Source organism: Octopus bimaculoides, chromosome 16 (assembly GCF_046866305.1).
Source record: "Octopus bimaculoides isolate indiv1 chromosome 16, ASM4686630v1, whole genome shotgun sequence".
NCBI lineage: Eukaryota > Metazoa > Mollusca > Cephalopoda > Octopoda > Octopodidae > Octopus > Octopus bimaculoides.
The window spans coordinates 42947411-42975137 of record NC_142943.1 but is presented as its reverse complement, the minus strand read 5'-3'; the positions used below and the strand labels follow the sequence as shown (position 1 = coordinate 42975137).

The following is a 27727-nucleotide window of genomic DNA, read 5'->3' as shown; positions in this document are numbered from 1 at the left end:
TTTTAATCTTCGAAACATATGTTGGAAATAAAAGAATTCATCTAACATATGCGTTTTACTCCATTTACTAAATTTGCATATTTACTCAAGTACCCAAAAATAACAAGGAGTTTCTACCTCATAAACAGGAGTTACACCACAGTCATTTTGTGATCTTTGCTACCCTGGTATCTATTAACTCTAGGACTTATTATTTGTAAGCCTAGTACTTATTCTATCGGTCTTTTTTACCGAACCGCTAAGTTACGGGGACGTAAACACAGCAGCATCAGTTGTCAAGCGATGCTGGAGGGACAAGCACAGACACACAAACATATACACACACATACATATATATACATATATACGATGGGCGTCTTTCGGTTTCCGTCTACCAAATCCACTCACAAGTTTTTGGTTGGCCCGAAGCTTTAGTAGAAGACACTTGCCCAAGGTGCAGTGGGACTGAACCCGGAACCACGTGGTTGGTCAGAAAACTCCTTGCCACACAGCCACTCCTGCGCGTGTATGGCTTCTCAAGAAATATTGCATTTCTCAAGTGTCCATTTGGCTGTTAAATTCAGCAGATCAACCGTGAATATTGAAGTACAACTCACTGATTAATATTATTTCTATATTTGAAGATTAGAATTTGATGAGATAGTTATTTGGTTGCTATATTTAGCATTATAAGGGACTGCATAGACGCTGTCTTAACAACTGATCTTCTCCATACATTAAAGGCAAAATGATATTTGTTGAGTGACATATCGAATAAGCTCAAATATCTACCTGTAAACATCTATCGCGACCTCATGCGCTCTCTATTTTTACAGCTAAGATTAAGTTTGATGTGAAAATGATATATAAACAAGTTTGTTGAGAAAACATTCAGCTATATTATTTTCCGACTCTAATCTTTAGGTCAGTTATCTTACTGACCATCCACACTTATGTCATTGTTAATGAATAAATTCTGTAAAAAAAACTGAGAAGACAACTGATGGAGTTAGCAGAATTAAGGGATAAAGATAAACGAAAATTATAGAGTAAAGTATATATCTTAGAGATAGAAAATTGATTTGGTTAAACCAATAGAAATAAAAATAATGTTGTGAATTGATCTCCTTCAAATAAATATCGTAATTGTGCTTTTTTTTCTTCTCTGATCTTAAAGTATTTCATTCGTTTCTTCAGCAAATGGTTGCTGTTGTCTGAATATCATTTCTGGACAGGACTGATTGATAAAGGAAAACATATCTGACAGTTGTTGTTATTGATTTACTGTGACTTTAACGAGTACAGAGTAAGCCAATAGCATATTTGTAAAGTGGTGTCAGTGACACATGTACACACGCCTACATTCACATCCCCATACCTACGTACATAGACCAACTCTCATGTATATACAGACAAAACCGCTCGCACAGCACACACATACGTGACATATGTATGTGCATAAGACTGCGTATGTGTGAGTATGTGACTGTGTGCGTGTAAAGATGTATGTATATATATCCAATTTAAAATTTTTTATTCGACTCAACTTAATGTTTATATAACATTCCGTAACTGTCAATCGCTCTTATTTCCAAGGTATCTCATTATTTCAAAAAGTAATTGCCCAATTGGCTTTCTATATTTATTCCATGAGTTGGTTATCATGAATATTCATAAATACTCATATACTATTGCGCTGTTCTGGATACTCACAGCTATGTGACGAATGATTACATGAAACTTTGGGTAACAGTTTGTGAAATTTTACCAGCGTCAATAAATAATATTTCCCTCATCATTTGGCATGCGAATACTCTTTCCTTCATCTTGTTTTGCACACGCCCCCGTGCGCACACACACAACCTAACTTGTACATATATGTGTGTGTATGTGTGAACATGTATTTGATGGTATGTATGTATGTATGTATGTATGTATGTATGTATGTATGTATGTATGCAAGTATCTAACCATCTGTCTATCTATCTATTTTTCTATCTATTATTTATCTGAGATAACAGGACTATTCCGTCTAAATGTGTAGGTCCTGTTCCGTAAAACACATTATAACAGACTCTCTCTACACATGACATTATAACAATAATGATGTATGCTGATCATTTTTGCATTATTGGACAGGGTTGTATGTGTTGTCGTTGTTGGTTGTCTATCATGATCGATAAAGTCCAACCTAGCACGTTGTTCATTTGAGTACCCACCTGTGGGATTTGAAGCAAAAATCAGATGAACAGTGGTGGTCGCATACTGGATACACGATGAAATAGTCTGCTGTGTTAGATTTGGCCTTCGTTGCCACGCGCTTTTCCACTTGCCTGACTCGTCTGCCATTCTCGTAGGCCTTTATTCCTTCAAATTGCTTGTCTCCAGATCTGTTCATGACCACAATTTCCCGTTGTTCTTCATCAATCTCACATGTCTGGAGGGCCTTTTTTCAAGGTGTCTCTATAGCAAAGTGTTGACGGTCCTCTTGCTCGATGGCCCTATGTCAGTTCAGAGTAGAAGAGCTGCTTTAGTAACATGTTATCCTGCATACACACGAAGTGTTTAGACTATCTTAGCTGAACCTGTGTCAGCAGTACATCTAAGTTCAGCATCTGGGCTTACCCCCAAACTTTCACATTTGAGACTCTTTGGTACCATCTGATGTTTAAGATGCGTCGGCGACTGCGTTTATGAAACTGATCTAGCAGCTGATTTATATGTGTGAACCTGAGTGTTAGGTTGAGTTATGTTATTAGGGTGGGTGTTAGCTGGTTGTGGATTTCTGAGTTTCTTGTTGTTAAGATGTCTGATTACCCCGGCAATGTTCATGGTAGTGGAGTAAGATAATTCTATAGATTGGGAGTGAACATTTTTTGTAAGGGGACTAGATTCGAGTAGGGCGAAGAAGATTTTAGGTACTCAAGTCTGAACATTAAAAGTGAAGGTGAGTGGAACTAGATAACGTCCCAGGTTCTTGGAGGTGAACGCTGGCGTCAATTTCGGTGAGTTCCGAAATACATAGGATTTGGGGTCATCTAGTGGAAAGTTTTTGTGTTAGATCGCCTGCTACTCGGAAATTTGGGCGGGTATTGGAGTGTTGGGGTAGGGAGGAACTGGTTTCTGTTCTGGGTGTCGTGGAGGGAAGAATATTCCACATGGGTAAATATTCGATTGAATTTTTATAACTGGCACAAAGTAGGGGATAGTTATATTAAAATATATATAATAACTGCGTAATGAATGAAATCAATAACAGCGTTGAATACAATAATATTTGTTTTAAATTTTCACACACACACACACACACACACACACACACACACACACACACACACAGATCACAGCTAGACTTGTTAAAATACAAAAACATAAGTTCTCTGAGGTAATCGGGAGAATTCAGCATAAATATGGTGATTGAAATTGGGAAGTGTAATACGTTCATTACAGCAAGAACAATAACAACACCAGCGATTGCGAAAGTAGTAACGATATTAGAAGCAAGGCAAGGGTGGCTATTTGGCAGAATCGTTTGCACGCCGGGCGAAATGATTATTGCCCATGGTTTTGTGTTCAAATTTCACCGAGGGTCAACTTTATCTTTCATCCATTCATGAATGAACACTATGGTTGATGCAATTGACTTATCTCCTTCCACAAAATTGCTGGCCTTGTGTCAAAAATTCGAAATAATATATTTTTCTCAGCTACAAGATTACAAATAAACGAAACAAAAGCAGTAGTTGGCAGATGACTAATACACACACACATACACACGCACAAACACACACAAACAAACACATACAAACACACACATACACACAAACACGCACACATACACACACACACACTTGGCATATAGACCACATCACTGTACACTGAAAACAGCCTCATTAATGACATTTAAGGTGAACAAAGAAGATAAAATGTAGTATGGGTTTTACATTTCATGAAGGTAAAGACATCCATAGTTTAATCCTAGCTTATTCATATAAATCGGCTCTATTATTACACAAACCATTTATGTACATATACGTACATACATGGTTACATAGATACATACATACATGCATATATCTAGTTTAATTCTTACATTCACACAAACACACACGCAAACATATATATTTCAACATACACACTTACACATATGCATATAAGCATAGATGTAGCGTGTTCTTACAAAAACCACCCACTAAATTAATTACCTAATAGCTGTAATGAAACAGGAAAAAAAGGATCATATATTACGTTATCATATTATGTCTATATTATGGTATTATGGGGAATTACATTTTAACAAATTAATATATTAATTATTTCATTTTATAATGGATTTAGATACCAGCTCGGAAGATTTGGGGGGGGGGACAAATACGCAAACGTACACACATACGCATATATATGCGTAAATACACACACACACACACACACACACACACACATATATATATATATATATATTCATATATATTCATATATATATATAATTATATATGTATATATGTATATATAACATCATACGCGGCCGAATGTAGTGTTAGCATAAAAATTAACATATCTGTTCCTTCCGCTCTCTTTACATATACTTATGTGTCTGTGTCTGTGTGTTAATACCTATCTCTATGTGTCTGTGTGTTAATACCTATCTCTATGTATATATAACCGCTATGCACACATATACGCAGAATAGCATAAATATGTGTACATGTGTGCATGTATGCATGCATAAATATTTATTTAGCATCTATAAATCAGTTTATTTATATTATGACATTTATCTTTTCACTTCTTTCACATTGCTTACAAATGTTTATCTTTATGTAGATTTCCACTGAATATAACACTATTACATTATCATTGCTCTTCTGGCAGCACGCAATATTGTAATTCCCGTTTTTATGTAGCAGCTAATCCAGTTTAAATACAAATGGTTGTTGACAATGTTTGCTCAGAGAGACTTCAATATGTATGGATGCTCAAAGGTGATATGTTTCTATATCATTGACTGTATATTGATTCCGCAGGCGAAAAAGAAATATTTAGTACTTCTATTATATTTTTTCTTTTTCATCTGCATATGTTACCCTTCCATATGTCTTCATATTGTATGCACATATTCAGTCTCGCTGAAACCTACAAAAACGCTATAATAACGATAAAGTTAATAATGATGATAGTGGTGGTGATGATAATAATAGTGATGATAACGATTTTCTGGAGTGAAATAAGTTTAAAAGCATTCAAAATTACAAAACAGTTTTTATTAGATGCGTGGGTATCATGAACGTGGTGTTGTTATTTCCTTGCACATATACCTCAGCACGTACATATCGACACACAGATGGGTATTTATATTCACATATAAATATGTGTGAGTGTGTGTGTGTGTGTGTGAATATTGAGTCATCCCATAAATAATGCAGTTTTTCAATTGCATGAACTAAATGTCAGAGGGGGACTCAATAAAATACCTGCATCAATTTGCTATAGATGCAGGTAGTAATTTTGCCTTGTACTTCTTCGTAGTGCAAGTTTTGAAGAGTGCAGTTCGATTTTAAGAGTTATTTTTTCAAAGGTATAATGGAGGTGACAAAGGAGCACATTCAGCATATTTTACTTTATGAGTTCGATAAAGGCAACAACGCAACGGAAAATACGAGGAATATTAATGCAGCATATGGGGATCGGACAATAAGCGTAAGCCAATGTCAACGGTGGTTCCAGACATTCCGAGCCGGAAACTACAGTCTAGAAGATAAGCCTCATTCTGGAAGATCTGTAGACAATTGTAATTGTCCATGAACTTGCAGAGAAGCTGGGATTTCGTAATTCAACCATTCATCTACACCTGCGCGCCATCGGAAAAATCAGCAAATTGGGTCAATGGGTTCCTCACAAACTTTCCGAGTTTAATCTGCGCAGAGAGTTAATGTGTGCTCTTCTTTGCTAGTCACATCTCACGTACGAAACTTTCTTGGACCGAATAATGTCTGGTGACGAGAAATGGGTTTTCTATAAAAATGTCAATCGTGAGAACAGTGGGAAGGGAAAAGAGAAACACGGGAACTTAGGCTAAAGAAAGTTTTCACCCACGTACGGTGTTGTTATCTGTTTGGTGGGACATGAAAGGTCTAGTCGACTTTGAACTTTTAAACTCAAACCAAACGATAAGAAAGGAGATCCACTGCAAGCAGCTTGAGCGGCTTAAGTCGGCGATAGAAGAAAAACGACCATCTTCGGTCTCAAGACGAAATGTGTTCTTCCTTCAGGATAATGCTCGGCCACATACAGCGAGGATGATATTCCAAGGGTTGGAGCAGTTTGAATGGGAAACGATGTCCTACCCACCATATTCGCCGGGAATTGCCCCATCTTATTATCATTTATTCTGCAGTCTTCAAAATCATTTGGACGGAAAAAATATGAATTCTATAGACAAGGTCAGAACAGTACTGGAGAAGTACCTTTCGTCACGGAGAAGTGAATTTTGGAAGCGGGACATTTGAAATCTACCATATAGATGAAAGAGCATTGTAGAAAATGAAAGAGTGTATATTTTAGATTAAGAAAGATCTTTTTTTAACATAAATTTGAAAAATAAAAGTATTGAAAAACCCGTTATATATATATATATATATATATATATATATATATATATATATATATATATATAACGTCTGTAAAAATCCGAAAAAAAAAGCACACTCTAAGATGTAGAGCAGTATATATTAAAAATGGGGAAAGCCGATTTCTAGGGTTACCTTAGGTTTCCCGTCTATACACGGTTTTGAGATCTGATCATACACCACATAGCTAGACCTTTTATGGATGGGAAGCCTAATTATCCCCATAATCCGGCTTTCCCCATTTTTGCTCACCGAGGCGAAGGAAGCAGCCCCTCCCGTACCAAAAAAAAGAAAGAAAGAAAGAATGGGACAGTGCCGGCGATTTGCAGTGCACTGCCGGCATGTCCCGAAACCTCGTCGGTGGGAATTGTGCCACCGACAGAGGAAATCATGGCTTCTCTCAGTGAAAATAATGAGGAATTTGTGATCTTTTTTCTCAGGGGAGGGGTCGTAGAGAACTTCGAAAGACGTTTTGAAGGTTGGGAACAGGTGGTCCCGACCTGTATTGTATTGGGAGCTCACATTGGCCTCTGCAGGTAGCTGCGGAGATCATGTTTGAGAATTATCTTTATGAGATATTGAATGCCTTTTCTGGGGAGGAGTTCAGTTATCTTCTCTGGGACCCCGACTTGCTACTGCGGGATTGCCTGAAGGCAGCGAGAGATTTGATCGGGGCGGTGAAGTGAGAAGTCTTCGAGCCTCGATTAACTTAGAACTTTTTTGATTACTGTATTTTTGTGTGTTAATGTAAAAAGGTCAATCGCCTCATGAATGGCAAATAAGAGAACAATGCTTTCGGGAAACAACAATCGACGGGCGTTGTTGTTTCCCCCAACTAATCATCATTTTCATTTTTCATCACATATGGCATTATACCTGTGTCCAGACCGCAGCTAGCTTTTTCTCTGTGTAAGGCCATTATGGCCAGTTTAATGAAATAAAGAAGCTTGCTTCCCAACCACATGGTTCCAGGTTCAGTCCCACTGTGTGGCATCTTGGGCAAATGTCTTCTACTATAGCCTCAGGCCAACCAAAGCCTTATGAGTAGATTTGGTAGGCAGAAACTGAAAGAAGCCCGTCGTATATGTGTGTGTGTGTGTGTGTGTGTGTGTGTGTGCTTGTGTGTGTGTCTGTATTTGTTCCCCCCACTGTCCCTTGTCAACTGATGTTGGTGTGTTTACGTCTCCATAAAAAGGCACCGATAGAATAAGTACTAGGCTTACAAAGAATTAGTCATGGGGTCGATTTGCTCGACTAAAGGCGGTGCTCCAGCATGGCCGCAGTCAAATGACTAAAACAAGTAAAAGAATAAAAGAATAAAAGAATAAAAGAATATAAGAATAAGCATTATTCTAATTGCTACGATTCTGCATAACATTTAATCTAGAAGAGACAATCGTTGTAAATTCTGAAATTCATCACCTGCATCTAAAAGTTTTCTTTGTTTTACCAATCCTAAATAAGGGGTGGTCATATCAATTATTGAGCCGAATTCTGTCGTGTGTGTGTGTGTGTGTATGTGAGATCGTGTGTTTGTGTGAGTGAGTGTGTATATGTATACTCATGCATGCACACACCCACATATATACCTACCTACCTACCTACCTACATACATACATACGTACACTCATACATACATATATTGGTACACCCTCACACCCACATAATGCTTTGTCTGTTTCGATCGGAGCTATATCGACACGTGTAACACATTCAATTTGACGCTAACAAAATGAAGTGAGACTGTCCCTGCATGAGTTTATATAGGCAACTAAATATAGCTATAGACAGACGGACACACAGACAGACAGACAGATGGATAGATAGATAGATAGATAGATAAATAGATAGATAGTGATATATATACATAGATAAAACACGGATAAATACAAAAGTTTCATGTGAATGAATTGAACCATTGATAAAGACTGAAATGGAGGAGAGGGAGAGAGGTGTGTGGAAAATAGAAATATGGCAATAGCTAACATGGTGAATTAGGTTAAATGAGAGCACGTATTACACAGAAAAACAGAAAAAGGAATGCGTTTGTCTGTTTCTGTGTGTGTGCGTGCGTGTGTGTGTGCGTGCGTGTGTGTGTGCTTGTGCGACTGAACGTGGGTGGGTAAGTTTGTGTGTGTGGTGTATGTTTGTGTATGTGTGTGCGTATGTTAGAGTGAGAACAAATCTGGGAATGGCCTGGATTGACTATCGCAAAGCTTATGATGATTCCACATTTGTGGATCATCGAGTGCTTAGATCTGTCTGGAGCTGCGAGGAATGTGACGTGCTTCCTGAAGAGAAGTACGGTGGGATGGGAAACTTAGTTGACATCTTACGGATAAAGCTTCAGGGATGATTTGAAAGTGTATGGCAAAGAAGAGACACGAGGGAGTTCTTTGGTGAACACGGTTCACTGTTTTAATACTGATATTAGGATTCTGTGCGAGGGGTCAGATCCATCATTCGGACCATCATTATGCTCTCCTGCACTCTAAAAGTGTTGGGACTGCAGACCACTCCTTTTGTTGGCTGTTTTCGATAGTGTTGGTGATTGTGGTACTTGTAGTGTTGCTGTTGTCAATCAGTGTCTGTGTTTGCCGTTTCTTGGAGTTCTTCCTTCTTCCTGTATCTCTTTCTTGTTTTTTTTTTTGCTTTTTGCTTTTTGGGCTTCTCTTCATCATCATTCGGATGCGTGGAGGAGTCCGTGTCTTCTATGTTTTATTATGGTGTTGTTTGTTCTGATTCTCTTGTAGTTGTTGTTGTTGTTGTTGCTCCCACTACTCTAGCTTCCGCCACTGCTGCTGGTGCTTTTCCCGCTGCCACCTTTACTGTAACACCTGCCTGTTTGTCACCTTGGTTTCAATTTCTGTTCTATTTCCCTCTATTTCAATATCTTTATACTGGCTCAGTTTTTGGTAGGTCTTGTCAGATACGTTTATATCGATTGAGACAGTCATGTCAATGAGGGGGCATGATTTTTGTCTGAAGTCTTTCAGTATGATGTCTGTCCTATTTGCATCTATCTTTCTGTCAGTTTGAATGGTGAAGTTCCAGAGGAGTGAGATGTGACCATTTTCCAACACTGGAGGTGGTTTGTGTGAAGCATTGGGTAGAGAAGAATTGGTCTTCAAGTTTTGACAGCAAATCTGGTGATCTCAACATTCTACAAGATCCACTTGTTGACAAAAAGAAAATTATATTCTCACCTCTGCACGTGAAGGTCATGAAGAAACGGGATCAGGGTAGATGTAAATATGATGGCTGACTTGCTGGAACATAAAGCGAAAATGTCCAAAGATCGAGAACTCCAGAAATAGCTATAAGCGTAGATTTTTTATCATAACTATTTGCACACGATTTGACTCACAGTAACAATATCCTTTGTGTGAACAAAATAAATTTGCACATACATTACAGTCAAGCAAAGTTTCGTTATTTTCCACCGTATGTAAAATTTTAAAACGCTCTATAAAATGAGCATAATATTTTTAGGAGCGGTTTCTTTGTGGTGGTTGAGAAAAAGTCTGACGTGAAGTAAAAGAAAAGGCTGAGTCACTTTTTAATTCAAAGGCCAATAGTTAATCAAAAACAAGTTTTAAATCTAATTCGGCTAAAACTGTGTTCCCCAGGATTATTTATTTAATAAATGTATTTCGCTTCTTCGCTGGTTGGGTTTATATATATATACATATATATATATAGGCGCAGGAGTAGCTGTGTGGTAAGTAACTTGCTTACCAACCACATGGTTCCGGGTTCATTCCCACTGCGTGGCATCTTGGGCAAATGTCTTCTACTATAGCCTCGGGCCGACCAAAGCCTTGTGAGTGGATTAGGTAGACGGAAACTGAAAGAAGCCTGTCGTATATATGTATATATATGTATGTCTGTGTATGTGTGTCTGTGTTTGTCCCCCCAACATCGCTTGACAACCGATGGTGGTGTGTTTACGTCCCCGTAACTTAGCGGTTGGGCAAAAATAGACCGATAGAATAAATACTAGGCATCCAAAGAATAAGTCATGGGGTCGATTTACTCGACTAAAAGGCGGTGCTCCAGCATGGCCACAGTCAAATGACTGAAGCAAGTAAATATATATGTATATATATATATATATATATATATATATATAAAAGATAATAAGAGTGAAAAAACTACAGAAGGCTTGTGTTACATGGTTAAAGTATATATTTAAATTATGTCAGAAAAATGTTAGAAAAATGTTAGAAAAATGTTAGAAAATCTTTTTGGTATATAAACGTTGTATTTTGAGAAATAACCGGTTTCGTGTTGTCTTTTCAAATTTCTCTACTTCATTGTGTCGTGTTCGTTCCAGTCTGAGAAAGAAGAGTTCTAGATAGGGGGAGGTAATTAGGGATTTCTTCCGGTATAGGGGAGATAATCGAAATCTAGGAGGTGGTAGAATTTGATTAATTTACCATGGTTTAGTTCCATATTTTTTCCCCTTTTTTTTCTTAGTGGGGTGATGAATTTCCTTATTTAAATGTGTTAGCAATGGTTAAGTTTGGGTTTGTATTTTTGAATGAAAAAGGTTTCCTTATTTAATCTAATCTGTGTTGGTGTTTTAATGGCACATTGATAAAAAGGAAAGATTATAAATTGTGGTAGCATTTGTTTTGCGCATTTCTCAATATGATCACTAAAAGGTATCATTCGGTATTCTGGGTGTGCAATCTGCTGGCGGTGCAGAGTGCATCTACGTCTGAGCGATAATCTTGTGGACCCTATGTGGTTCTCGTGGCAACCCGAACGTCTTATTACATAAATAAGATTTTCTGAGGCACAAGGAAAGTTAAATTTAACTTTGAATTTGTGTCCCTCTTTGAAGAGGAATTCTGAACCTTCTAGAATGTTTGGGCATGTTGCACAATTTGGTCGACCACATTTGTTTACTTTCGCATCTGTTGTTTCGGAAAGTAATTTTGCCTTTGTGAGGATCTTTTTCAGTGATTTTGGTTGTTTGTGGCTTTTGATGATTTTGTGTGTGTGTAAAATTTCCTTCAATTTGGGGTCCTTATGTAGCATTGGTATGTTTTGGGTGATGATGGTGGAGGCTTCTCTGTTTCTGGGGTTGTATGTGGATATGTACGGCAGTATTTTCGGGGAATGTGTGTTGCTGTGTTTAACTTTTCTTAAGTTTTCTATGTTAATTTGTGATGCACGTCTGATTCCATCCTCTATGAGTTGAACTGGGTAGTGTCTGTCAATTAGTGTGTTTTTGAGTTCTTGTTGTCTGTAGTCTCTAGTATTTTCTTCTGACACTATTGTGCATATCCTTCTTGCAAGGTTGAAGGGGATGTTTGTCTTGGTGTGTCTAGGGTGGCATGAATCAAATAGTAGATATTGTTTGGCGTCTGTGGTTTTGTAAAACATGTCCGTTTCTATTTTTAGGTTTACTTTTTTAATTAGTATATCCAAGAATGGATATATATATATATATATATATATATATATATATATATATATATATATATATATATATATATATATATATATATATATATATGTATATATATATATATATATATATATATATATATAATACAGGTACTGAAACATGCATATAATCTTGCCTACATGCATATACATATATATCAATAGCCTCATTACTACCACCCACTCTGAAAGGTAAGATTTTGCAATCCAGGAACAGGAAATATCAACCAAATACTCGATGGATAAATTAGATAGAGATGCAGGAAATGCAGTAAAATGTGTCAACTGATGCAGACCTGTGGAGTTAACATCGAAGACATCACTCACATCATGAGCAGTAATCCATAACTGATAAGACATCATGTAGCTAGGACAAAGCATTAGGAGATCTGTCTCTATAATGAAAACCGTCGGAAGGTGAACCCATGAAGACAAAGAAATAAGAACTCACAGTATGGTAGAAGCCATAACCACTCATAATAAAAATGATTCCTGGTGGAATGTCCCAGTGAAAACCTCAATAAAATGTAAGCACAACAGACGTAATATTATGATTTGGGAAAGAGAAAAGTAACTGTGTATAGTTGTGGAAATTATCAGCCCAGCGTGTGTTTCCATAAAGCTGAAGGTCAGTGGAAAAGAGAATGCCTATGCTAGACTATTGAGAAATCTGCAGTTACTCTATCCAGAGTTCAGGCTTATACATATCCAGAGTTCAGGTAATTATTGGAGTCCTATGACATGTAACACACTGCCTAAATACCAATCTTGGGAAATTAGGCTTCTCAAAATCAGAAAAGAACTGTAAAAATCTGTAAATTTTTCCAGACGTTTATCATTTAAATATATATGATCATGTCTAGATATGCAACTACACGCATGAGAAAACATGCATAAAACAAAACGTACTCATATACATACATGCATACATATATACATACATACATTCATTCATTAATACATACAAGCAAAACTACCCTGCTGTTGATTTTGAAATTCCAATGAAAGAGCATTTGATCTAGATTAGAAACCGGCACTTTCTCTATTGGCAAGAAATCTTGAAATAAAACTGAATAAAGACATGCATACATAAATACATACATACATACATACATACATACATAAATACATTCATACATACATACATACATTCATACATACACACATGCATGCATGCATGCATACATACATATGCTGTAAGAAAATTACAGGATTTTAGAAGTTATCAATGAAAGATCGATATGGAAGTTTCAAAGTGCTAGTATTGCACATTTTGCTTTATACGATTTCTTACCATAGCTGGAGACTATGTAACAAACCTTCGAGATCAGGATAGGGTAAGTCCTGAAATCTCAGACAAAAGAATTTTAATCCATACTTCACAATCTCCAAATGATAATGAACATCTTTAAAAGGACAACTCTTTTGAGATCTTTCGAACGGAAATGTTTGTACAAAGAATAGCAGAGGTGAAGATTTTTATCTTTTAAGAAATTTAGAATATAAAGTATATAGCAAATATGTTCATTGTAATATTGCTAAAGGACAGAAGACTGATCAAAATAAACTATAAAATTGCAACTTGCACATGAAAACATACCTACAAACATACGTACGTACATACGCACATACATACATACATACATACATACATACATACATACATACACATTACATGCATACATGCATGTATGTATATATACATACATACACATTACGTACATACATGCATGTATGTATATATACATACATACACATTACGTACATACATGCATGTATGTATATATACATACATACACATTACGTACATACATGCATGTTTGTATATATACATACATACATACGTAAACTGATACGTGTGTATATATGTGTGTGTTTGTGTGTGTATGTGCGTGTGTTTTTATGGATGTATTATACAATGCGCTAGAACAGATACACCTGCGCGCACTCACCTTGCGAATGAGCTAACTGCCTAATGTATCCTTTGGGTGTATCTTTATTGTCATACAATGTTTTTCCTGTCCAGGTGAAAAGTGTAAGTTGTATAGACAAGAGGCAAATTGCGATTTAGCAGTCCCTATCCTTGCGATTGTTCTGTACGAGCTTTGCTATCATTGTTGTTGATATTGTTGTTCCTGTTGCTATTACTATTGTTGTTGTTGTTGTTATTACTATTACTATTATTATTATTATTATTATTATTATTATTATTATTATTATTATTATCATTGTCATCAATAATATGTGTGTGCGTGTATGTGTGTGCGTGCGTGTGCTCTTACGTATTTATGAACGTATTGCTGTTGTAATTATTTCATATTTTTTATGCAAAAAAGCTAAAGAAATTTACCTGTGATTGGTGGATTGTAGCCTTTGATGTAATCATAGTAGGCGTCGCTTATCAGTCAGGTATAACTACAGGCCTTTAACTTAAACTTTTATTAGTTGTACTTACAAGCCTTACGGATTGTACTGAAGAGACTTGGTCGCAGGTTCGATCAAGTATCAGAAGGTGGTGAGTAAATACTGTCTATATAAATACTTACAAACATACATACATACATACATACATATATATATATATATATATATATATATATATATATATGTATATAAAATTTAGATTCAAAATTGAATGTGGCACTTATATTTAGACACCAGAATATAGTGTGGTATTATACAAACAATTCCAAAAACAAGGTGAGCAAAAATCAAGAAAAGCAACACGGATTTTAAAGGTTATTGCAGTACGCACGTTTCATGCTACTCCATTTATTTAAGTAATGCAAGCATTACATTAAATGCAAAATGCAGAGCAATCTTCAGCTGCACAAAGATATAGAAAATTTACTGAAAATTTCAGCAGAATGGACATATTACTGTTGTAGCAATATTTAAAATCCAAGTGGGAAATAAGAATACATAAAAAAAAAATCCATCTTGACATAGCCAAATCTAGCAGGCTAGTAATTAAGTCTAGGTAGAATTCTAACTGTCTCTGATTTTATTTGTTTCTTATCTAGTGATTTAAAGTTAAAGGGGGCAATCAAACTTTCACTTATAAGAAAAAAGGTGTAAGCATTATACATGGATATGGTTATAAAGATTCCTCTGGTCATAGTGGCAACACAATTTTAGGTTGTTTTTTTTACTAGTATCATAATGTAGGGGAAATTTAACATTAAGTATCTAGGTCAACAGGGCTTTTTCTTTAGTCTGAATAATGTATCAGTATTGTTTTACGTATACTAAGTATGGAAAACTTATTAATATCAATATTAGCTTATTATGCTAATGATAAAGATGTAATTAGTTCATACAAAAACCCTGAAGTAGAGTCAATTTTGAATTTAAAAGCTATAGATAAAGTGTGAAATTTAAGAATTTTATATATATTGGACTAAACAAACTATTTTGAATTATTTTTAAAATAATTAAAAAATTTAAAATTTAAGCTAATATATCTAATATTATTTGAAAGACACATAAGAGATAAAATTTATTTTTATAATGTAAAGAATTAATATAGGATTTACACACACACACACACACACACACACACACACACACACACACACACACACACACACATATTTGTATATATATATATATATATATATATATATATATATATATATATATATATATATATTTCACTATAATCCTAAAACTTTATCTTACCATTTTTCTGTAATACACTAAGAACTACTGTGAGGCCATTTGGCCTACTAGAAATGATGAGCAAATCTCCCTTAAATTACAACGCTATCATAGTAATAAAACCGGAAGCAATGTAATAATATGTATCTTTTTAAAAGGAGAAGGAACAAGTAGATTACATGTCTAGAGGAATAATTGTCGACCTTGTGTTAATGAATCACAACTTCATCAGCAATATATACACTAACTGACGATAGCTACGATTCATTTGCCAGAGAGTTTCTATGTCCAGATGCGAGTGTATGTGTGTGCAGCAAATTATATTGCAATTGAGAGGTGTCAAACGCCAAGTCGAGACAGATCATTCATGTAACGACCGTTCCGTTTATAATTCACTAGGGAAAACCAGAGATGTAAAGAGGACTCCAATGCAAAACTGCCTGTTTTACTGCGCTGTCACATATTTATTTTATTCAATCGTGGGCCAGTACTAAAGAGTTTTTATGTGTTCAAGCCGTTTAACAATTATATTGGTTGTCTTTGGGATAGAACTAACAAAAGGAGTAAATGAATTGTTAACGTTCATATACTTCCGTATACTATAATATCGTATGACAAGGAAACGTGCAATATCGCAACAGAAAACAGATATTCAGTAGAGGGTCGATCCACAGAATCAAATAATGAATAGTATATGCATACACCCCCCCACACACACATGCGTATATATATATATAAATGGTGAGAGAGTGAATGAGAAGGAGAAACAGCAGAGAGTAGACAGAGAAAGAGAGAAAGGAAAGAGAAAGAAAGAAAGAGAGGGAGAGAGAGAGAGAGAGAGAGAGAGAGAGAGAGAGAGAGAGAGAGAAAGAGAGAGAGAGAGGAGGGTGGGAAATAGGTATTTTCGATACAGAATTAAGCAAATTCTTATCTGCTAGGACGAAATGAAATAATGTATGGTACTTTTAAGTTAGTCTACATTTGAATCGTCCACTTGAGTGTCCAAGGTAGTCACAGACAAATTACACACAGTTCAAGTGGTTTATACCAAATGAACTAATATTTCACAAGTGCGGCTCGCACAAAACTCCTTCATAATTAACGACAGTAAGTTAACGAGAAAGTCTATGCATTCATTCAACCTGTCTATAAATTAACATTGCTTATAAAACGTCTTTGTTTTTTAATCATTTGCCTTTAAATCCCTCTACAACCAACTATGATATATCTTTGGATAAACATGCATAGATGTATATACATAAATATATACATACATACAAACATGCATAATGTATACATATATACATACATGTACACATACATACATACATACGTACGTAGTATTGTTCTGTGTCTCATGGATCAAAAGTAAACCACTGTTGTACACGTCAGCCGTGCAATAGACATATATTGTTAAGTAGTGAATTTAGGCAGAACTTGCATTCATGTTACCGCACCTATTTACGTGGGTGTCTATACAGGGCTTTGTGACTATAAATCTACACAAAGTGTTTGGACAGAATTGATTTTCCACGAGACAACGAATTAAACTAATATACATCCACCATATCCAATCCACAGGGAAGTTTGTTAAAGATATGAATCTCCTGGAAAGAGCATATATGCAATATATGGAACATGCACATACACACATACACGTTGTTAGTTTAATAACGCAGGCAAAGTTATTCTACAGATGCATGTACGGCATTACATAAGTGCCAGTATATCCTCTCAGCAGCGATAGTGACTTCAATGTGTAACGATCCCTGTCTGATATGAGTCACGTGCTTAGTTGATCCCATCTAACTACATCTGGCTTAAATTTCTCTTTCATGTTTCCCTTTCATAATCAACCACATTAAGTTCACGAGGAACTCTGTGCATTCATTCAATCAGTCTATAAATTAGCATTGCAAATAAAAAGTCTCCGATCAACTTGACCGGACCGTCCGTCCAGCGTCCTACTACTGAGGCGCTGCCGGACGGTATGGGCTTGCTTCTCCAGGTGCCGAGCAGCAAACCCACCGACTTATCCCGGTTGATTTTCGCTCCCGTCACCGCTTCGTAGTCTTTCAGCGTCTCGCCGACAAGCTCGATGTGCTCGTGGCTAGACGCTATGACGGTGACGTCGTCCGCGTATGCCGACACGCTCGTCCCGCACCCCAGTTCTCGCGGGATGCCCCTCAGCGTCGCCAGCTTCCGCAGTAGTGGCTCGAGAGTCAATACGTACAGGAGCGGCGACAGGGGGCATCCCTGACGAACCGAACGTGCAATGTCGAAGGGTCCCGATAGACGTCCATTGACGCGAACAACCGAACGGATGCCTGTGTATAAGGCAGCCATCCAGCCGCGGAAAACGGGACCGAAGCCGGCCGCTTCGAGGACGGCCTCCAAGTATCGATGGTCTACCCTATCGAAAGCTTTGGATTGATCCAAATTGATCAGGGCCCCACCCATGCCAGGTTCCTTAACTACCCTCTCTATGATGTAGCGCATCAGATGGAGGTTGTCATGGATGCTCCGGCCCGGCACGGCGCACGTCTGCTCCGTGCCGACAAGTTTCTCGATGACAAGCGCCAACTGCTTGGCTAACACCTTGGCCAAAATTTTCATGTCTGCATTGGGCAGAGTGATGGGCCTAAAGTTATCTATGGCGTCCCCTTTGTTTGGATCTTTTTTCAGCAGCGTTACCGCTCCTCGGCTCACAAAACCGGGAATGCTCCCGTTCTGCTGCCAGTTGCAGTACACGGCCGCCAAGACGTCTCCAAACAAGTCTGGCATACAGTTGTAAAGCTCGTGGGGCAGACCATCCAAACCCGGAGATTTGTCCGTCGAGGAACCCGCCATCGCGTCCCTCACCTCCTCCGCCGTGATGACCCCTTCGCAGCACTCCGCCTCTCTTGCCGAGAGTCGTGGCAAGCTGTGCAGGTAGGCACTAAAGTCCACCCTGCCTTCTCGCTCGCCACTCCTCCCGAACAGTCGGGCAAAATGCCGCTGAAACGCCTCGCACATCTTGCTCGGCTCGAGCAATTCGCGCCCCTGTTCGTCTACCAGAGACCGGATGGTGGCTCTGTTACCCCGCTGCGCCTCCGCCACCCGGGCCTCTCGTGCGGCTCCAACACCTTCATTCCTCAGAGCACGCATCCTTGCCCTGACAGCACACCCTTCGTGTTTAGCATTGAAGTGTTGGTCGAGGGCCAACCTCGCCACTAAAACGTCGGATGCGATGCCACTTCGCAATGCCTCTTCTAACTTTATCACTAGCTCCCCCTCTACTCTGTTCCTCTCTACAGCTAGTGCCCTGCTATACCTTATTGCTTCCGCCCTTACTGCTCTCTTGAGGGCACACCACCATTTGTTGTTGACGATGGCTCCCGTCAAAGCCCTCTTTACTAACGTGCTAATCCGGTCTCTGAAAATCTGTCTCGACGGGAAAGACGCGTTTAGTTTCCAGTAACCGGGACCCTGCCTATGTGCCTTATCTAAGTCTAGCGTACACGTCACAAGTTTGTGATCCGTGTAGCTGACTATGTGGAACTGTGGACATCCTAAACTATCTCTATCTCTTGTCCTACACACTATCCTATCTAGATACGATCTCGACGACCCAATGCGGTTGCTCCAAGTCCACGTTGGCACATTTGGGTGGTCGAGTCGGTACCTGTCAGACAACTGGAAGAGTCTGACCACCGAAATTGGTTTTTATATCCTGGAAATGTGCCACACAGGGCAGATTTCTGTCGCAAAAAACTTGCACCAGAGAGTATACAAGTTGTTATACAACTTTGTATATAAAATAAACTTTACAAACAAACTTTTTAAAACATGAAAAGGGTAAAACTTACGGAGCCGATACGTCTACCGTCCGTCCATAGAGATAGATAGATAGATAGATAGATAGATCGATGGATAGATAGATAGAATGATTGAATGATAGATAGACACAGAGAGTGAGATACAGACAGAGAGAAGGTAGATAAATAGATAGATAGATAGAGAGAGAGTGTGAGAGACAGAGTGTGAGAGAGACAGAGAGAGAGAGAGAAGAGAGACAGAAGGTAATAGATATATAAATAGAAAGTGAGAAAGAGAGAGAGAGATTAGGTGATTACGTACTGCTTAATCCACAATTCTTCGCTTCGACTACTTATCTACGAGTGATTATATAAAGAAGTTGCATACTGATAATTAGAGTCTGGTAGGTGTATTTGTAATATGGAGGACGTGGAGGCATCACCATGACATATTTTGAGAAGAAAATGAATTTTATTCGAACCACAATGGCCAAACAAAGAGGATACAGCACAAAAAGGAATTCGAAGTCAGGGTATCGGATGTTATTACACAAAAATGCAGTTAAAAATTATGACAATATAAATCGAGTGAAGGGATAGACAAAATCAATAAAATGGAGTGGAGAAACTGTTCTGACCCCGCAAGACATGTTCCACCACTGAGCCTTTTGTTTAAATTTTCATTCATAGGACTCAAGTAGGGCCATTCATTCCAAACATGCGAACCACTTTTACCATACCTGTCCGATGACAGGCACTTCTTGTCTAGCTTTATCCTCCTTCATAGAAGGAAGACAAAAAGTTAAGCCTTGGCCAGAAATGAAAGTACCTGTCACCAATCCTTTAATCCGTGACACTGTGAGAAGAAAATATCTGAAGACCATTCCCAGAAACGTTTAAATCTAACTGGTTGCCTAAACATTTTCCCACGTTTTCATTCCTTGTTCAAAATGCTGCCTTTGTATATGCGCCAGTCATTTAAAATACAACGGATCGGAAATGCCCACGGAGTTGGAAGGTGTTGTATGAGTGGACCTGTTTTCCTGAATGACAATTTATTATTTTTTATTATTGTCATTAATAGAATGAAACGAAGCCTTTAATTGCAAACTGCTTTAATGCATATATATTTTTAAAAATTGCCATTTACCTGAAATTTAAGAGGTACATCAGAGGTGAAATATTACTAACATAGAAAGGACTTGCAGCGGTAGTTAGCTTGCATACTATTTTCACAATAAATAAAATAGTACATTAATAAAGCGGAAGTACAATACCGTGGAAGAGCATTAATAATGAGGATTCGGATGCACACCATTACCACATTGATTAAGAAGTACTTAAATAGTGACAGGTAATTAGTATATACATCATTACTTTAAATATTAAGAAGTACAATTATTGACAGACGAGAATTTATGATGCGGCGAGCTGGCAGCAACGTTAGCATGATTCAAATTCTGCCGAGGTCGACTTATCCTTTTTCCGGGGTCGATCAAATACTAGGGCCCTGATTTCGGGAGATGGGCTATGAAGGTTATATTGACGCCAGTGCTCAACTGGTACTTATTTTATCGCCCCATCCCCGAGAGAAATTTGAACTGAGAACGTAAAGACGGACGACATGCCGCTACCTATTATTTTACCCCATGTACTAAAAGATTCTCCTATCACACCGCTTTAATCAAATTCATATATTACTCAAACAATACAATGCACAAAACTGAACACATTAACATAACACGTTTTCCGTTAAATCATTTCTCGCTTCAGTTTTCTTTTCATTGATATTGCTTCAGCTGATAGTCATTTGTTTACATATTTCCTTAACATTTTCTTGTTTCAGATAAAAGAGCAAATCAGCTCTAACGTCGAGAATACAACAGTTTTATAAACACTATTTATAACAGCTTCAATTAAATCTACAAAATACATCATATATATAACTTATTTCTCAAACAAATTGACAAAGAAATTGCCGTAATGGTAAGACTCATTCAATTCATCTTTTTCACTTTTTCTTCTCTTTTCTCCTAAGGATACATTGGATGATTGCTATTTTTTTAACGTTTTAAGCATATTTATTATTATTATTATTGTTGTTGTTGTTGTTGTTGTTATTGAGTGAGATAGTAGTGCAAGCCATCAAAGTGACATCGGGGTAAGATATACGAAGCCAGTGTACCCATCATGACTACCCGCCTGATAAGGGTACACCAGGCACATGCATCACAACAAAGTGCGTGACATGGTGATCTCATATGAACATAAACAGCGCATCATCTTGCAGATGGGCCCAGTTAGAATTTTATACAAGCCGAGTAGCCCATCTTGCTCAAAAAGTCCCTGAATGAGAGTTGTTTGAGAGTGTTGAGCGAAACACCCATGTTTCCAAAGGCGAATTATTCAAACCCCAACGAATTGCTCTCAACACATGGCTATGGTGCTCCACCACTATTTCTGCTCGTAATCAGAGATGCACATATCGTCAGCCACCAAGGGACATGCTCAGCATATTCAGGTCAAGTAACTGAGGAACAAATCTGTGGTATTGAGCGGAATATTTGCTAAAGCCCATCTTTCATACCAAGGCAAAATCAATGTACATGATAACACTTCCAATCAGTTAAGATCAGAAGCCATGAGAGCCACTGCCTGGTACTGCATCCGGGCATGCCTGGTACTGCATCCGGGCATTTATTATTATTATTATTATTATTGTTATTATTATTATTATTATTATTATTATTATTATTATTATTATTATTATTATTATTATTATTATTATCATTATTATTATTATTATTATTATCATTATTATTATTATTATTATTATTATTATTATTATTATTATTATTATATTGATATTACATGCTACTTTGGTTAGTAGAAATGTTGTCTTGAAGTGTAGTGGCAAAAAGTTTCTTGAAATCATTAGAAATTTTCTTAAGATTCTTCGTAGAATGCAAGATTGAGGATTGTAAGTTTCTGCAAGTCAGCAGCTTGAATCTCACTTCCAATATCATTCAGCCTCTTAGATATCAACTCGTATGTTATGCCAAACACATCAATTACCGTCTTAATCTTACAAAATGTCTTCCTCCCTCCGGTTAGGTCCTGACTTTTCGCAATGCTTCTTTTTCTCGTTCTTTCGAATTCACTCTATTATTATATATAGGCCAGTTCTATTGTAAACTAATAGTCAGAGTCCTTATGGCAATAATGCCTTTCATAATCGCTCTTTTTGGTCAGAACTGTCTATGGCTAAACAACGACATCAGCAACAACAAACTTCATTGAGTTAATATGTTTTCTTGCCAAGGAGGTGAGCTGGCAGAAACGTTAGCACGCCCGGCGAAATGCTTAGCAGTATTTCGTCTGTCCTTACGTTCTGAGTTCAAATTCCGCCGAGGTCAACTTTGCCTTTCGTCCTCTCAGAGTCTATGAATTAAGTACCAGTTGCGTACTGGTTTCGATCAAATCACCTGACCCCCTTCCCCAAAATTTCGGACCTTGAGCCTAGAGTAGAAAAGAATAATGGATTCTTGCTCTCAGTGCACCAATTACATTTGTTAGGTTTCTTTTTACAGTATTTTCTGGCGTAGGATAGCACTGGCTTAACTATTGTATACAATTAGTTAGGTCTTATTTGTCCTGTCAGGGCTGATCTAAGCTTAAATCCCTAAACATATAGTAGTTATAAATTCACAGACATGATTATCCCTTCCTGATGACAATGATATTCCTTCAAATTGAGACTATATAAATGCTGCTGAAGTCATCCAAACATGACAGTGTTTTTCAAAATAGAAAACCTGACTACACAGGTGTGTAGAAATCTTCAAAATCTCTTCTTATATTTTGATGTTCTTATATTCCGATATTCCATTTTAATCCGACATCATTTTAAATGCACAGCAAGTTTCAACTTGTCTGCTTGCGCCCCTTTTGTTTTGTTTCTGTTTCAATCTTTTATCGTCAATTGTATCTCCGTGTGTCTGTATGTGTCTGTGTGAGCGTATGTCTATGCAACTATGTGTGCCTGTGACATTGTTTCTATATGTGTGCGTGTGTGTGCGTGTCTGTCCGTGTGTGTCCGTGTGTGTATGTGTCTGTGTGTCTATGTGGTATGCATACGTTCCAGGCTAAGTATTTATGTTCATAAGTATCTACATACATTTGTGTGTGTGTGCTTGCGTGTATGTGTGCGTGCAGGTGTGTATGTTTGTATGTATACTTACGCGTATAAGCATGTGTATCTGTATACGTGGGTGTGTTTAACGTATAATTAAGTGTCTATATAAATTTGTAATTAATATCTCCTCTAAATAATATAATGTATTTCTTTCTTTTCAGTATTCCAAAGCTCTCTACATTACAAGTCTTTTGCTATTTATTTTTTGTAAGTAATTTATCAAATTTAACTCATTCAACAAAATTCTAATAATGATAAGTTTCAAATTTTGGAAGGGTAGCAAAGTTGATTACTTGGCAGAATTTGAACTCGGAATGTAAAGACGAAAGAAATGCCGCTGAGCATTTTGTCCGGCGCGGTAACGATTTTGCAATAATAATAAAAATACTTTCTACCTGAAATTTGGTGGGGGTGGGAGGAGACTAGTCGATTGCATCAAACCTAGGGTTTCACTGACACCTATTTCATCGTGCTCGAAATGATAAAAGGCAAAGTCGACGGAATTTGATCTCAGAACATAATGGACGAAATGCAGCTCAGCATTTTGCCCGGCGTGCTAATGATTCTGCAAGCTTCCCAAATTAATAATTATTATCATTTCAAATTTTAGCCAGTGGGACAGCTTGAAGAGGTGGGGATGAGTCGATTACATCGACGCCAGTGTTCAACTGGTACTTATTTGATCGGTCTTGAGAGGATGGAAGACAAAGTCGACCTAGGCAACAGACGAAATACTGCTAATCATTTCGTCCAACGTGCTAATGACTCTGCCAATTCGCCGCATTAATAACGATAATAATAATCCTTCCTATCATAGGGACAAGGCCTTAAATTTGGTTCGTCTGGTATTTATATTATCGACCTCCAAAGAATGAAATGTAATGTCGAGCGTAGTAACGGGCGAAATAACGCTAAGCAATTTGTCAGCGCCCTGATGATTCTGCCAGCTCACTGACGTAATAAGAATAACAGTTTCTAATAAGACACAACGCCAGAAATCTGGTGACGGGAACAAGATGACGAAACCGACTTTAGTACTTGAATAGTAGTTTCTTTTAGTGACCCTAGAAGGATGAAAGCCGAAAGTGGCCTCAGTCTGACTTGAACACAGACATTTAAGGGTAGTACTAAATTATTTGGTCCGAATATCTAAGGCTTTTGCTTTTACATCTCACTTGAGTTACTTCATAATAATCCTCATTTATTTTTACATGTTTTTAACAACACTTTCTGGCAGCGAAATGTCAGTCATTAAAACAACTGGTAAGAGTTGGAGAGCTTCATCAAGCTCTCTGAGATCTAATCGCTCACCAATGTTCTATCTGTCAATCGCCCACCAATCTATCTTTCAAGGATAGTTAAGTAAAGTGCTATGCAGGTCCGTTTCTGTAGCTATTAATTCTTTGTTCCTTTGGCAGATACAAGTGCACAAGATATTATCTACTCCGGAGACACGACGCCTGTCGCCGATACAACCTACACAGACGTCACTATAACAACTTTACTGAGCACTGCAGCATATACAACTATACCAACCACAGTCATACCGCCGTGTACGCCCGCTCAACGTAAGTAATATTAGAGACATAAATAGACATTCTTACTTTCATTCAGCACAATATTACGTCACCGACAACAATAACAATTTAGAATAATGTATGCATGTATGCATGTATGTATGTACGTGCGTGTATATATATATATATATATATATATATATATAAACATTCATACAAATCGCCACACACACACATACGCAAATACATACGCAAATATATATATATATATATATATATATATATATATATATATATATATATATACATATATGCATATATATATACATATATATATATATATATATATATATATATATATATATATATATATATATATATATATATACATATATCAATGCTTACCTCTTCCTGTCGAGAGTCCCAGATGAACCTACCTCGCAGCAGGAGGTGCAAATGAGGGTTGCTAAATCAAACTCCATTCTTCACCAAGTGCCACAAATTTTAAGAGGCTCCCTGTAATAACAGTCTAGCAACACGGCGGTGCATCAGCATGGCCGCAGCTCTAAGCTGAAACTATAATTAAAAAAAAAAATAATAATTAAAAAATTATATATATATATATATATATATATATATATATATATATATATTTATATATATATATATATACATACATACGTATATATGAATGAGTGTGTGTGTGTGTGTGCGCGAGTGTATGTGTGCGTATGTGTGTGTGTGTAGGTGTGTGTGTATGTGTGTGTGAGTGTGTGTGTGTGTGTGTGTGTGTGTGTGTGTGTGTGTGTATACGACGGGTTTATTTCAGTTTCCGCCTACGAAATGTACTCACTAGGCTTCGGTCGCCCCGAATGTATATAGGAAGACACTCGCCCAAGGAGCTACGCAGCGGAATTGAACGTGGAACCATGTCACAAAGGCGCTATCTTCTTGGTCAAGTATTTTCTACAACAGCTCGTGGCTGTGACTGGATTCAGTAGACGAAAATTGAAGCAAGCCCGCTCTGTGTTTGTGTGTGCGTGATTGTGTGTGTGTGAGAGAGGGGGAGAGAGAGAGTATGTGTGTGCGTCTTTGTGTCAGTGTTTGGCTACCACTGCTAGTCAACCGGTGCCTGTGTGTTTCCTCCCCCGAAAAGTATCGGTTTGGCAAAGTGACCGATAGAATAAGTACCAGGCTTAAAGAAAAGGAAAAATCTAAGTACTTGTTTCGATTCATATGACTGTTAGTCATTCCAAACAGTGCACCAGTATGACCGCAGTCTAATGACTGAAATAGTCAAAAGATAGAAAAATATGAAAGATATATGTTTTTATGATATTAAGAAAGACATTTACTGTGATAATCAATGATTATCTTGATTTTTTTTCCATTTGGCGCAGCTCTGTTTGAAGCTGGTGGTAAGGAATTACTGCGAGCAGATGATACTTATGAATATATTTGTTTCCCAGTCGATGTTCCTATTAACAACGAAAAGGTGGATTGCGTTTATGTAAGTAGCATCACATTTCTAAGTCTCGTATAATTTATAAGAAATATTTAAAAAAATGAAATTTAACAAAAATACTGCGGTATTTGTCCCGGTCTTTTATCTTCTCTGTTCAAATCATGCCACAGACAACTTTGCTTAATGGTGATGGACGCGCCACAGTTTCTAAATATAAACGCGCACACATATATCTTTATATCCTCATCTTTGGTCGGTGCGTAGCTATAGTAAAAGACACTATCCAAAGTGCTACTCAGGGGGATTGAAACCGGAACCATGTGGTTGGATAGCAAACTTCTTATCACACAGCGCCGTGTACACAGACATATAGTGTTGAACCAGGATATATCTAATAGTTTCTAAAATCCTTTAACTTATGACAAAGTCATATTATCAATCATATAACCCACTTATGAAGGGGGTTGCACTATCTGGGTTTCGGTAGTTTGCATGTAATTTCCTCGAAGATTTATAATCTGATATCTTTGGAGGTTTAAGAGGTTCTTTTCTTTCATATGATTCTGGAGTCGTAATTCTGCTCAAATTACAGTCTGTTATTTTAAAATAGCTTTACGGTAATGTGTTTATATGCTTTGAATTTAGTCAGTGAGAGAGCAAATGACATGAGGAACTAGTATTTGATGATTTAGAAATCTTGAAGTTGATGTGCTAAGTTGATAATACATTCTCCACATCAAACGATATTAGTAATGAAAACATGTCTTGCCAAAATGGCGTGTAGCAAAGATCGTTAACGAATCAGGAAAATGTTCAGTAGCACTTCTTTCGGCCGTTTATACTCGATCAGAAATTCCATCGATGTCAATTTTTCTTTCATCGTTCCAGAGTCGATGAAATTACGTCAGGTAAGTGAGGTTAATGTAATCGACTGCCCGCATCCCCTTGAAATTACGGGCCTTGCTCCAAAACTTAAAGCCTTTATCAATATTATTATTATTGAGTGAAAGAGCAGTGCATGCCATCAAAAT

The 27727-nt window shown here is 37.3% G+C and overlaps 1 protein-coding gene and 1 long non-coding RNA gene across 2 annotated transcripts in view; one reads left to right on the top strand and one right to left on the bottom strand.

Moving 5' to 3' along the window:
• LOC149132375 (uncharacterized) overlaps nucleotides 1–27727 on the bottom strand; it is a 38217-nt gene that overhangs the window by 5214 nt on the left and 5276 nt on the right. Inside the window, exon 2 of the long non-coding RNA XR_016244648.1 lies at nucleotides 25637–25807. This is a non-coding gene — a long non-coding RNA (uncharacterized LOC149132375). The remainder of the gene's footprint in view (nucleotides 1–25636; nucleotides 25808–27727) is intronic.
• On the top strand, nucleotides 14427–26789 carry LOC149132376 (uncharacterized). The gene is made up of 5 exons (XM_089364523.1): nucleotides 14427–14577; nucleotides 21366–21505; nucleotides 23876–23921; nucleotides 25133–25282; nucleotides 26632–26789. The coding sequence occupies exons 2-5, from the start codon at nucleotides 21503–21505 to the stop codon at nucleotides 26772–26774; spliced, it is 342 nt and encodes a 113-aa protein (XP_089220649.1). The 5' UTR covers nucleotides 14427–14577; nucleotides 21366–21502; the 3' UTR covers nucleotides 26775–26789.

Coding starts and splice junctions, on each gene's coding strand:
- LOC149132376 (XM_089364523.1), top strand. Junction 23,922..25,132: donor TCTTTTGCTATTTATTTTTT/GTAAGTAATTTA, acceptor TTCCTTTGGCAG/ATACAAGTGCACAAGATATT. Junction 25,283..26,631: donor GCCGTGTACGCCCGCTCAAC/GTAAGTAATATT, acceptor CATTTGGCGCAG/CTCTGTTTGAAGCTGGTGGT.